The following is a 13,948-nucleotide window of genomic DNA, read 5'->3' as shown; positions in this document are numbered from 1 at the left end:
TCTGGAGAGACCCAATAAATCTTGCTAGTTACGAGCACCGTTGTAGGAGTTTTCGAGTTTTGCGGCTGAGGACTTTTTAACACTTATCCAAGCATGCCAGTTTTACCTACGGATTTTCTGGACTCTCTAAATCACTGTAGAATGATTAGAATTTGGATTCGACCACAAGTACTATAAAAAACAAAACGGGGGAACATTGATCACTTTTTTAAAAGTTTATCGAATAGCTATCTTTATTTTTTCGATTATAGAGGTTTTAACCTTAAGGGGTTATATATGTTGAGATGCGGGAAAAAAGGGAACAGTTTGAATTTTTATAAAGGTATGTACCCATATTTTTATGAAATACTTGTTATACGTTTAGCGTAGTACAATGTCCAATTTGCAAAATCCACTCGAGAAAATAAAAAAAAATATTAATAATTGTGGAAGCTATAGCAATTTCCACAAAACGCATTTTTTTTCAAAGAGATTTGCCGTGACTAAGATTCCATTCCAACAGCTCAACAGAAACCATCAAACTAAAAAAAATCATTAGTGTACCTGTGGTGTCCTTGAACGATCGAATAAAAAAAATTCTTCTTTTTGGAAACGGGGACAATTTTTCCAAAAAAAATCACTATTTTCACCTGAAAAAATTAAATAAAAATCCATAACAATAATATGAAAATTTTGACGAAAAAATGGAATCGTCCAAGGACACGGCAGTTAAAATACGAACTAGTCAACAAAAAAGTTTTAAGATCGGTTGAAAAATTTTCCAGCAATCGTAGTCACCGCAAAGACGCTTTTGGGAAACATTATTTCGAGATAATCGCGTTTAAAGTTTCAAGTATAAGCAACACCTCCATATGGGAGTAAGATGAAAAACGCTATAACTTTGCGTCCACTGCTCCGATCTCTATAAAAATTTGAGATAACATTCTTAAGAACCTGAGTTTTACGATAGAAGAATTAAAAAAAATTCGATTTTTTGGCAGACCTCAACATATATAATACCTTAAAGGGTAAGGTCATTCGCCACTTCGGGTTAGAAAAATCTCTTACGAAAAATTTCTAACCCAATGTGCGGGGTTGAGACTCGAACCCAGGTTAAGCTGCGTACAAGGCAATCGATTTACAAACTACGCTATGCTATCTTTAATTTAAGTAAATGCAACTGTTTGCATTTTTCAAACAAGTACTGGTATCCATAGATTGTAGGTGTTAAAATTGTTTTTTTTTTCGTTTTGCTATAAAAAAATAACTTTGTTGTAATTTTCATTCGTTGTTTTCGGGGTAACTTTGATCCGCAAAATATGTGTTTCGAAATGAGAAATAACCTTCAACTGTATTGAAAAAATGTTCGGACTTACTAGTACCACCACTTGCATATATCCTATCGCTATATGCACCTATCGCTTCAGCAGCAAACGTTTCCTGAGGATTGGAAATGCTCAGTAATGTTCCCGGTATTCAAGGAAGGTGACAAATGCAACATAGAGAATTACCGCGAAATCTCTTCGCTAGGAGTCGAATCTGAAGTATTTGAATCAATTATCAACGAAGCGTTATTTTCTGCTTGTCGACACTACATCAGTATATCCCAGCACGGATTTTTCCCCGGACGTTGGGTCGAGACGAATCTCGTCTGCTTCACGTCATTTGGACGGAACAATTGTCTAAGAAATTGCAGGTGGATACTATTTACACTGATCTAAAGGCGGCTTTTGATAGAGTCAATCATGAGATACTGATAATAAAGCTTGATAAGCTAGGGTGTTCTATTAGATTCTGCTATTGGCTTCCATCCTCTTGTACACCGTGTAGTCGTTGTTCAAATTAGCGATATTGTTTCAGAATCCTTTTTCAGCACTTCCGGAGTTCCTCAAGGTAGTACGCTAGGTCCACTACTGTTTTCACTGTTCGTAAACGACGGTCCTTAGTGTTGCAAAATGTGTTGTCATCAGCTATTATCGAACGAGCAATATGCTTACCTTCAACTATAACATCGCAGGAACTCAGCTACAACGCGTGGGCCACGTGGAGGATCTAGGAGTCATTCTTGATGAAAACCTAACGTATACTCATCACGTCTCAGCGACCATCGACAAAACCAATCGATTGCTGGGATTTATTTTCAAAATTTCCCACGAATATCGGGACCCTCTGTGTTTCAAGGCTCTTTATTGTTAATTGGTGCGCCCGCAATTGGAATTTGCAAACGTCATTTGGGCCCCTTATGAAGCCACGGGGAGCATTAGGATCGAAGCAGTCCAGCGTAAATTCATACGATATGCGTTACGTGAATTGCCGTGAAACGATCCGTTAAACCTGCCGCCGTACGAGGACCGTTGTCGTCTTTTAGGATTTAATACTTTAACACATCGGAGACATGCAGCGCAGGCTACCTTCGTGTCAAAGATTCTGCTGGCTGAATATAATGATCTGGAGCTACTAGCGCAAATCAGCCTCTACGCGCCTACCCGTTCTCTCCGCTCTCGAGCCCTGCTGCATTCTGAAATGCGCAGCACTAACTACGCTACCAATAGTCTAATTTGAGCGATGAGTCGTCGCTTCAACGAGTGTGCTGGAATTTTTGACTTCGTCATGAATTCTTCGCAGTTTCGTCGTCGTGTATAGTCACTAATTTAATTATGTTTAGTTTAGTTCATTTAGACAAATTATCAGTTGGACTTTTTTTTACAAATATTGTGATGTCTCGAGAGAGAACAAAATTGCCTAAAGGATACAGCTGACATTTATCAAACTTTTTCAGGAAAATAGTCGAAATTAAATAGTTAACAACGAAAATGAATACAGAATTATTGTGGGCAACCAATTTATTGTAGACTATTGATAATTTCTTATGGAATATCTTCACAGAATTGCATGCAATTTTCAGAAATGTACTAAATGTTACTGATATTCCGTTTACCGTAAAACGGGGTATCTTTGATCACCGGGTAAGCTTGATCGAAAGTGACTTTTTCCAGTAACGAACGATAAGATGATTCCCTATAACAAAATCATTGAAACAACACACAAACCACATTCTAAACATGTTCAGCCTCTACCGAGCAACGATGATTTCGTCATTTAATGTACCTTTTATGCACACAAATTCAATATCGGGCCATGAAATTTACTGCAGATATGCTATTTAAATAATATTACAAGCGTTATCTTTCATTTCGATACACATATTTTACTGATCAAAGTTATTCCGAAAGCAAAGAATGAAAATTTACAACAAAGTAATTTTATTTATAGTAAAACGAAATAAAATACGTAACAATTCGAACACTTTCAATCTATGGGAATCAGTACTTGTTTAAAAAAAGCAAACTGTTACATCTACTTAAATTGAAAATATTTATTCATAAAACTATTGAAAAAATGATCAATGTTCCTCCATTCTATGGTACCTGAAAGTTGTAAGTTTTGCTCTTCTCTCCCTGTCTTCTCTCTCGACCCCATCACCGATAAAAACAAGTTGCAAAAACATTGTGGCTAGTTTTTAATTCAACCTATGTACTACAATATCTTCACTAAAATGCGTATTATACACAACATTCCCGTTTCCATTAGTACTTGAAATTTACACAAAGAATATCGCATGTAATGATACCAAAATACTCATATTTAAGTGATAGACAAGTTTCTAAAACATTGTTGATAGTTTTTAATCCAATAAACTACAGTGTCTCCACAAAATTGCGTATTTTACAGATCATTTCTTTAATTTCCATTTTAGCTTGAAGTTCACACAATGAATACTACATGTAATGATACCGAAATGTTTGTATGTATATGATCGATAAGTTTATAAAACGTCGGTTATAGTTTTTAATGCAGTGAACTACAACATCTTCACAAAATTGTGTATTATACAGAACATTATTTTATTTTCCATTGTAACTTGAAATTTACACAATGAATGTTCGTATTAATACAATAGACACGTTTCTTAAACACTTTTGACAGTTTTCAATTTAGTAAACTACATTTTTTTCACAAAATTGTGTGTATACAGAGCGCTGCTTATTTTTCATTGTAATCGAGTAATTAATGTTATATACATGGTAAACTGCCCATAAAAGCATAAGACTCCCATATGGAAAAACAGCAAGCCGAGAAAAACGCTGTTCAAGATTTACATTTTCATTTAGCCTTACGGGTGGGACAACCATGTTTTGGAAATTTTCAATTATTTCTAAACAAATCTGGTAATCTTATTTGTGCATTGTGATTCAGTGGTGATACAGAATGCAATTTTTATTTTATTTTATAAGTCTGCTCTGGTACGGCTCGTAATGTTCATCAATGAAAAGAACAAAGAATTGATTTTTTTATTTACTAAACATCATTGAAACATTTTATCGGAATATTGGAAAGATTGTAAACTTTGTCTACGAGTCCAAATTCAACATCTTTGACTCAAATGGCTGTTGTTTCGAGTGGAGAAAATCGAACTCAAACCTGGACGTAAAAGCCTTATAACAGCAGCCAAGCGCAGAGACAGTGGACTTTTTGTATGGGGTATTATATGTTCACTAGAAGTGCTAGAAATGTGGTCTTCATTGATGGAATGATGGATCAGAATGTGTATTTTAATATGAATATCTTAAAAGAAATTTTAAAGCAAAACTTCCATAAAATGGTACTTTTACTAAGAAATGGTGGATATTGGAAATTCGATCAGGAGAAGAACCTAAAGCATAAGGCGTGCAAAAAACGTTTAGAGTAAATTTATAATTGTTTGAATGCTATGGATTCTCCACTGCGGGCCCCGTTTATTAACTGATTAGAAAAATATACGGGAGTATTTGGATAAAAAGTGCGAAACTATCCGGATTATAATGAGAATGAGCTTAGAAACTACTATTTAGAAGAATGGGATAAAATTTAAGTCGAATACACACAAAAACTAGTGGTCGGCATTCCAACACGATTGAAAACTGTAATTACAAACTAAAGCTACACCCTTGACTATTTATTACTGAAATTTCAATTGATTTTTGGAAAATATGTGTACTGTACGAATATGGGATTGCGTGTATATTTGACTATCATTAGAATTATGATAAATTTACAAATGAGCATTTGTAGTGCAAAGATAATTATTGTATCTTCCCTATGCTAATAAACTATTTCTACATATATACAATGTCTCGTAAACTTAATGTTTACTTGTAAAATGCATATCAGCATTCCGCATAGCAGTGTACGAAAATGAGATTGTGTCACTGTATATGAAAAATCACTAGAAGTTGTAGATAGAAGTGAGCACTGTTATTGCAGCATGGGTTCCGATATGTCTGATAGGTTTTAAGGTTGGACAGAGAATGCGCAAAAACCGCAAACGAAAAAAGTTTTTTCCACACCGTATGTTAGATCTTCATAAAAATCAATCAGCAGTACTGTATCAACATTCTACATAAGCTGATTGATTTTTTGGAAGATCTAACACACCTTGGGGAAAAACTGCTTTTTTCGTTTGCGCGTTTTCTGTCCAATCTAAACCTGGTTTTGTTTTTCTGTAGGGTTGTGTACAAACAGTAGTGTGACTTTCATAATTGCAGCAACGTAGACTCTACGTCGTGAGGGATAGGATAAGAAATCTGTTAGATTTTCTACTATTGTGCGTAACAGCCCCCTCAACATATAGTCAACGGAATATAAAATAAAGCATCCCATTATAGAACACGTGCATTTTTGGCAATGTTTTTTTTTATCTGCGAGGCGAATCCATACTGAGCCCATCTATTTAAATGTGATCACATTCCTGCAGCAGCAGTCGATAAAGGTACCTACCAAAATTTTGGCAATTTACCTGTAGCAAATAGCCAATAATTGCAGACGTTTGGACTGTTTTCAAATCCAAAGTAAAGGATATTTAACTTACAAACACAATACGATTATATTTATAGATTTGTAAAAACTTTAATACGCCTTATCTGACGCTAGTTACTGCTTCCTTTCGTGCAGCATCTTGCAAAAGCTGCGTATCAACTTCGTCACCTGGAAGTTGGACATACCGAACAACCGAACCACGTATGAAACAGTTCTTCACGGATAACATGTGCGGATACTTTTCCGGATCAGTAACGCTAATATCGGTAAGCTTGATATTTAGATATTGGTCTACCGAATGAAGCGTACCACATATGCTAGAATTAGATTCATGAGTGTTTAATATGGCTTACAACTTTTCCATTATACCAACCTTAAATCATTTTTTAGTTCAACCACCACGTCTTTTCCTACCAACGATTTGAAGAACGAGTAGAACAACTGCAATAAATAATAAGGATTTATGTTTCAGCTGTATTAATGGATAGTCACAGTCCATCATATAACAGTTACCATAGTTTCTCAACTTTACAAATAATCGAGTTGTAATAAATACAGATGCTCCCGTTTTCACCGGTAGTAAAAATTGTTTGTGTTTAAAAACAAAACGTCAAACAAAAGCGCAAATTACAAATGCGGCCCTGCATGATGGGTAAGGATGTGTATTACACGCTTATTATAATATACCTAAAATGTAGAAAGGCTGTGTATTTCAAAAGGAAGATGGATTTCCAATTTTCGTGACGGAAAAAAGTCTACACAAAAAATCAAGAATCGTAGAGTATACACCGTATACACCTAGGGAACTTGATCACGGAATTTGGGTCATCTCTAAAAACTGTCAACTAAAAAATCTGCTGTTTCTAAAAAGTACCGATTTCAAAATTTCACCGAATTTTAAACCTGATAAAAATATCATTTTTTCCCGTCAGAAACAATTCATACTGAATTGTTTCCGGGTAAATTCTTAGTGTGGAGAATTTTAAAAATCAGTGACGTTTTTCGTAGGTTGAAATTTTCATTTTTCCGTGTAGACTTTTTCCGTCACGAAAAATCGAAAATCCATCTCCCTTTTAAAATGCATGTGGAACAAAATCACCTGAACAAATCCTCGAGGTGTACATACCCGGATAGAATCTTACAATAGCATTTACCCTACAAACAATCATAAAATAATAAATATTATAGTTATTACTGTTTCAACATTGTTCGATGCCAAGTTCTCACAGTAGATTTACAATAAAATTTCATGTAACAATAAATTTCACTGTTCAGCAAAAAACTGATACAGTGCATTCACATTAAATTTTACTGTTTTCGAGAAAAAAATGTATGGAGAAAAACTGATTTTTTTAATGTTAAGATACATAACCACCCCCCTTTTTCACTGTAAAAGTCTATTTTACATTGAAATTTACTATAAAAACGTTAAAGTTTATTGTTTTTGTATTGTAGCATAACACTAAAACTTACTGTAAATTATTGTAAAAATACTGTACTGTCACAGTGAAAATCAAGGTTTTGTTACTATACATTTCTATTCGGGTAGTAGCCTGAAAACTGATTTTAACAAATCTGTGCACAAAAATCCGGTAGGAAACAATTCAACAAGAAATGTGTCAATCGGGAAAATTAATGTCTTGGTTATGTTAAAAAATAAGCTATTTTTAGAAGCGGAATATTTGTTTTGACAGTGAGGATAGATTTTAGCGGAAAACTTTCAGTGATCAAAATCCGGCACAAAATTCCGTGCCAAATTACCGAGGTGCACATTTATTTTTAGTTGGACAGAGGGTTTGGCTCAAGCGGCGAAGAATGACTAAATCAGTTATTTATTCAAAAAAAAAATTAGTTTTGTCTATCTGAATCAGTGAAGTTTAGGATTCATGCAAGTGTCTAGCAATTTGAATATGGCAAAGGAAAAGCAATAATTGAATGTATACACTTCATTTTGTGTATATTTACAATATCTATATGCATGAAATACAGCTGCACTGCGAATCATCAAATGAAAATTACAAAGCTGTCAAAAGCTTATACCAGCCTTATACCACAGAGAACAGCCATCCATGATCGAACAAAAATATTTAAAAAACGTGTGTAAACATTTGAATTAATATACGATAAACACTAGCGTCGCCACACCAACCTATCCCAACTATCCGTCAAATCCATTCCGGAACCGGTTCGATATCCTGAATGGAATCAGTATGGAATCTTGCTCAAAGAAAACAACCGATTCCGACTCTATCGGTTGATGCATTTGAGCTGGAATTCCTGCTGGAAGTCGGAACGGTTTCCGGATTAGTTTGACTGGGTAGAGGAATAACTGCTGTCAATTCTGTCGAACTCAGCCACAAAAAAACATGACGACAGTAACGCACCTGGTTTGGATATCCCAAGTACCTTCGAAACCGTTAGATATTTTACACAAGTTGAATGCTGAATATGGACGTCTGTTCTCTGTGCTTATACATTCAATATTTTTGCCAATACACAGTATTGACGATATTGTTACAATATTTCAATCCCATTTGAACTCCACATCGTCAATACATTTTTTCTATTACACGGACAATACTTTCGTGAATGCTCTCTATCTTATTAGAATTTTGCTAGAAAAACTCACTGCTAAAGGCTACTGTGTACTAGAAAAACTCTAGAAAGAGAACTGCGAAGACTCCATTTTGGATCGATTGGATTCGCGTTTAGCTGTCAAAAAACGAATCCAATCGAACATTGCCTATCCTTATAACATTGGACGTGTTGCCATACAATGCCGGGGCATACGTTGCCAAAAATGCTGTTTTTCTCTCCGCAGTTCTCTTACTAGAGTTTTTCTACTGTGTACAGTAGCCTTAACAAGTTAATTTCCTCAATGTGTTTAGGGTAACTGTACATGCATTATTTAGGTAAGCTTTTAAATAGTGTAAAAATTTACGTTTTGAAATGTTATTTCATTTTGAACTGTCCCGCAAGCACCATAAATACTAGTACGCTAATTCCAAACAACAACCAAATGGACCCGGTCAAACCATTCGGAATTCTGAATGGAATCAGTATTGACTAATCCATGTGCCGTTGTGTTAGTGCGAGATTGAGGTTAAATCGGCTGGAATTTTTGCCAAATGAGGTTAAATCAAATGGCGAATTGAAAACATCGCGTTATATGTATGTTGTCTAAACACATTACAATTGTGTTGGTGTCAAGGGTCAGATCACTTGTGATGCATTTTTAAAAATCAGCGAAATTAAATGCATTTCTTTCCATCAAAATAGAAATTCATAATGTATTTTGCGTTGCGTGCAATGTTGTTTGCGTTGCGTGTAAGACGTCAAAACCCTACAGAAAAACTATCCCTACATTTAACAAATCGTCAAACAAAGTGGATCAGCGTAGGACGTTTGTTAAACAAACTTTTTTGCGAGGCAGTGCAAAGCTGATGCAAAAATGGAAATTAAATGCATTTTTTTCAATTTGATGCAAATTTGTTATACATTCTTAGAGTGATCTGCCCCTAGGTTGGTGTCCTAGACGTCAAATAAGTCAATGGATTCCAACTCAAATGCAACAACCGATTCTGAAACCGATTGAGTCGGAATCGGTTGTTGTATTTGATTTGGAATCCATAATGACTCCATTCAGAAATCCGAACCGGTTTCGGAATGAGTTTAACTGGGTAAATGCTAGTTTACAGTTCGGGAAATGGATCACGGGATTTGATTAAGGAAAATTTCCCGCCGAGATCTCTCCAAACTGTCAAACCAAAAGCTCTGCTGCTTCTTAAAAATACAAACAATATCAAACTTGCAGCGAATTGCAAACTTTATAAAAATACTATTTTTCCCGTCGGAAATAATTTGTGTTGAATTGTTCCCGGCCGGACTTCTGTGTAAAGAGTTTTAAAATCCCGTGCTGTTTCCCGCGGTTGGGTTTACACTTCAGGGAAATTGTCATTTTTGTAAAGACATTTCCCGTCATGGTCAATAGACCTTTCTCGTCAAAAAATTTTATATGCAGAACAGCTTCCGTTTTCATCGCTGGATCGATTCTGAATACTGTCACGTTAATTTGGTGTCTCTAACTATAGAAAAAAATCAAAAATTCTTCGAACTGCCCATTTTACTCTGTATTCCCCTGTCCTATTTTACCTCGATTCTCCATACTTTTACACCATTTGGATGAACTTCGTGTGGGGAATATGAAATAAAGTTACGGCGGGTAGCTTATAACAAAGTTCCAGTAGCCTACCGCTCGCCGGCATCTATTTTAATCTGGCTATTCGCCGTTTTGTTTACTGGGTATGAACTCCAAGAGTTCATTCCAATTTGTCAAAAACATTGTTTTGACGTAGATGAACCCCAAAACAGTGTTGCAGAATATACCGAATCATCGATATCTAAACCGATTTTTAATTTCAATACCAATAAAATTACTAAAATACCGATTTATTTTTTCTTACCAAAAAATAACGATTTTCATATAATACGATCAATTAATATTACGTATGGGTCTTTTTAGAAAATATCTTCACATTTCCACATCAAATCATCCGGAAATTGATTCAGCAATCTGCCAGGTTACTATCAAAATTTCAAATGAAGCTCAACAACCGATTCTGATATCGATTGAGCTCGGTAGGTTTGATTACATAACATTAGAATGATCTATTTTTTAAAACCAATAATTTGCAGGTAACTTTTGGTTAGCATACATCTTCACACCGATAAATACTTATTTTTATTTAGAACTATACCGATATTAGATTTGTTCCAGTACCAGTAGAAAGTGGAAGCACTCCGGAGCAAACAGAGAGAAAATCGTTCCTATGTACTCTTCTCTTTTTTCTTCTTCCGTTAGCAAGCTGGAGTAAAAAGCAAGTATTTTTTGCTTCTGTTTGCTCCGGAGCAACTTCTGTGTAACTAGAACAAACTTATTATACAAAACCATCTGACAACGCTGCTCTAAAGTGAAAAGTGCCCTTCAAACATCGATGACATCTTTTTTGTTTTTTTCCTGTTTTCTCTACCTATCTGTTATGTATTTACATCCTGCCAAGGAATCCAAAAACATCAGCTGTCTCCCGTTTCCCGAGAGTTCGCCGACCAGTTTTGCTTTCAAACTGAAGAAAAAACTACAGTTTAACTTCACCAGGCACAATCAGAATGAGATGCAGGAAAATATTTTTATTTTACCGTTCAGTATGAGAAACATTTTACAAATGATAATCGTGTATGCCCAAAAGGTATTTGTGCGGATCTGCGAATCCGGTTTTTGTGGAATAATTCAACCAAGGGCTATGATATAGCAGCGGTGGAGAGTAAGTCCAATCATACGGCTTCATCCCACCCCGGCAGCAGATGAGCGCTGGCGAATGTTCTCAGCCACCTGGAGGAGGAGGTTCAGCGCGGACGAAATGTTACCAGACATCGCCGATCTGGTGTCTGGACTTTTTTGATAATTTCATAGAGATTGGGTGTGCAGGTGGGCGGTTGGAGATCTGGGAGGGAACGACTGGTAACTTTAAGGTAAACTGTATGGAGTCACTTGTTTTTTATTACAACTATTGACGGACGTTTCATTGCAGTGTATATATGAAGCCGAAAAGATCCACAACAATGGGGTAACTAACAAAAAGCTTGCCGGTGACAAAGTGATAGTCGCACGGTTGTGTGGACGAATCGATTCTCTGAGACTAGAAACGTACACGCAAGGTTGTCAGATCGATTGGGGTTTACGTCTGCATATGGGCGAAGTAAGTCCTATGTTTCAAGCAATTTTTTAAGCTCACGTAGGGCGCCGAACAGACAGATTTTATTTGTTATTTTAAAATACTGTATATTCTAAGTCATTTATTTTCAGTCTGCAATAAGTATGTCATCAAGTGCCTTAATTCTTATTCTTTTTTAGCCCACGTACGCACCGGTTCGGCAGGAAGCATTAGTTTATTTCAGCAATCCGTCCACAGCGTTTCCAGCTCAACATAACGCATCCGAGGAGGAGCTTCGATGTATTCTGGAGTTTCACCAGCAGGGTTACCGGTGACATGTTTGGAAGTGGCGGGCGGTACAGTCATGACTGGCAGCCAGGGCCACACTGTTAAAGTGTTCCGACTCGATAGCCACCTATTGCAGTTCACCCTAAACGGCCATTGCGGTTCTATCACATGTATTTTCATAGACCAGTGGCAGGCCGAGATGGGCGCATCTGGTCGCCAGGATGGTATGCTATGTGTGTGGGGCTTGAACTAGAACATCTCCTACAAGACAATGGTTACGAGAGTGTTCAGCAGGCCGTTGGTAAGGGAGTGGATAACTTTTATAGTGTCGATTGTTGATAACAGGGCCATTTAATGGAGCAGCAATTAAATATAGAAAGCTACTAAATACATTTTGATAATAAACAAGACTTCTATTTACATTGCTTTCAATCAGATAATTTATGTTAGAACTTGCTTTTCCTCTTTTATTTTCCCATTACCGCCTCCAGTAACCGCGTGGATGCTTTCGGTCACGGTAGAATCCTTAATTTTTCCTTTTCGCCTGCTACCATTCCTTGACCTTTCGTGCAGCTTCTTGTGTCCCATCAAATGACTACGTTCAACGAATCTTTTTCCACACTATTCACAGCCATGGGGTCGTTCGCCAACATGCCTGCGATTATTCTGGGTCAAATGTGCTCTTCGAAGAAACTCCTGCCCGCAGAGGTCACATTTGTACGGGCGTTCGTTTGTATGGATTTGCATGTGTTGAGTCATGTGAGAATATTTATTAAACCCGCCACCACAGACTTCACATCTGAATTCTCGATCTTTGCTGTGGATAAGTTTGTGCTGCGTAAGTTCTTTAGATTCAAGAAACTTTCTACCACAGATGTCGCAACTAAATATTTGATCCGCAAGATTCATATCGATGTGAACACGCTGGTGACGTTTCAAACTGCTGCTTTCTACGTAGCCTTTGCCACAGATATCACACTTATACCACAGACAAACAGACGTAACACGAGATGAATTTTCATCGCCCACAGAAAAAACGGTCGATTTAAATTATAAAAAATGCGCCATCTCACCGAGCGTGGCGCTTGCGAAGCGATTTTGACACATAGCCATAATGCGTCACTTCGTTACCGCAAGCACTCGAAAATCAAGATGAAGGGAAAGAAAGGTGGGAACATTCGTCACTTTTGAGTGTATTAGTTTTATACATGTCAATTTGAACATGGTGTCCGCGACCCATAAAATAAGTAAACATAAAGATCCGAACGAGCATTTTGATTCTTTGACACACGATAAAAAGTGAGAAAAGGTCGAACTTCACGACGGATCTCCCGATTCGAACAATTAGGGACACTTTTTATCTCGAAACTACCAATAAAAATAATTATGCCTGAACCGAATTCAAAACCTGTGGCCACAGAAAAGCCCACTTCGTTATTTGTTTACGTTTTTCTTCTTCATATCCTTTTGTTTCATCGAAGAAAAGTGACAACAGTACGTATACTTAGAACAATGTGACCACCTGTACCGTCTTGCCCGAAAACATCGCAGCCATTTTTATTTTATGAAAACCAAAACAAACAAAGATGTGAAATGTATTCCTGCCGAAGTGTCCAAAGTAAAAATTGTTCAAAATCATTTCGTAGTTTTCTGCACGATGCTGATCGGTCAGCAGGTATATTTTAGGATCTTGCCAATTTAGCTGGTTCGGTGTAACGAATCTAACCGGATGTATGCAATAGATTCGAATTTGTCGGTTCCCGAAACTGACGGAGAAAATAGTGCCGTGTACTTGTATGCAGGATCATTGTGGCGAGACATCAGTTTAGAATTTTATAAAATTAAATTCTCGCATAGCCCATATGACCAGATTTCACTTACGGAAAACATTAAAAATGAAATCGTTGATGCGAATTGATCCTGATATTGAAAAGGAAATAGGCTACACAGTTTTGTTCTTATAGTTAACAGTAAACGCCAGCCTGGAAAATAAAATAAAGAGTACCTGATGTCTCAGGGGTTTCAAAAGAGCGAAGGCAAAAAAGAGTAAATAGAGACAAAAATTAATCATATATGATTAATACGACCAATTAACGACAAGAATTGATTTCTTC

The 13,948-nt window shown here is 36.5% G+C and overlaps 2 protein-coding genes across 2 annotated transcripts; one reads left to right on the top strand and one right to left on the bottom strand.

The window, feature by feature from the left end:
• Positions 1-5,877: 5,877 nt before the first annotated feature.
• LOC131692809 (U6 snRNA-associated Sm-like protein LSm2) lies at positions 5,878-6,499 on the bottom strand. The gene is made up of 3 exons (XM_058980098.1): positions 6,349-6,499; positions 6,209-6,276; positions 5,878-6,152 (listed from the first exon to the last, which is right to left on the bottom strand). The coding sequence occupies exons 1-3, from the start codon at positions 6,349-6,351 to the stop codon at positions 5,936-5,938; spliced, it is 288 nt and encodes a 95-aa protein (XP_058836081.1). The 5' UTR covers positions 6,352-6,499; the 3' UTR covers positions 5,878-5,935.
• Positions 6,500-10,899: 4,400 nt separating this feature from the next.
• LOC131693072 (uncharacterized) lies at positions 10,900-12,175 on the top strand. The gene is made up of 3 exons (XM_058980581.1): positions 10,900-11,364; positions 11,424-11,591; positions 11,747-12,175. The coding sequence occupies exons 1-3, from the start codon at positions 11,197-11,199 to the stop codon at positions 11,879-11,881; spliced, it is 471 nt and encodes a 156-aa protein (XP_058836564.1). The 5' UTR covers positions 10,900-11,196; the 3' UTR covers positions 11,882-12,175.
• The last annotated feature ends 1,773 nt before the right edge of the window (positions 12,176-13,948 follow it).

The sequence above is a fragment of the Topomyia yanbarensis genome, chromosome 3 (assembly GCF_030247195.1).
Source record: "Topomyia yanbarensis strain Yona2022 chromosome 3, ASM3024719v1, whole genome shotgun sequence".
In the NCBI taxonomy this organism is placed as follows: domain Eukaryota; kingdom Metazoa; phylum Arthropoda; class Insecta; order Diptera; family Culicidae; genus Topomyia; species Topomyia yanbarensis.
Note: the sequence above shows the minus strand (reverse complement) of the source record. Positions and strands in the feature narration are given on the sequence as shown.

Bases quoted from the DNA above. Each gene is read 5' to 3' on its own strand.
- LOC131692809 (XM_058980098.1), bottom strand. The intron at 6,153-6,208 runs GTTGGTATAATG...ATCTAATTCTAG, and splicing joins GAACTAAAAAATGATTTAAG to CATATGTGGTACGCTTCATT.
- LOC131693072 (XM_058980581.1), top strand. From the start codon at position 11,197: ATGAGCGCTGGCGAATGTTCTCAGCCACCTGGAGGAGGAGGTTCAGCG. The intron at 11,365-11,423 runs GTAAACTGTATG...GTTTCATTGCAG, and splicing joins GAACGACTGGTAACTTTAAG to TGTATATATGAAGCCGAAAA. The intron at 11,592-11,746 runs GTAAGTCCTATG...ATTCTTTTTTAG, and splicing joins TACGTCTGCATATGGGCGAA to CCCACGTACGCACCGGTTCG.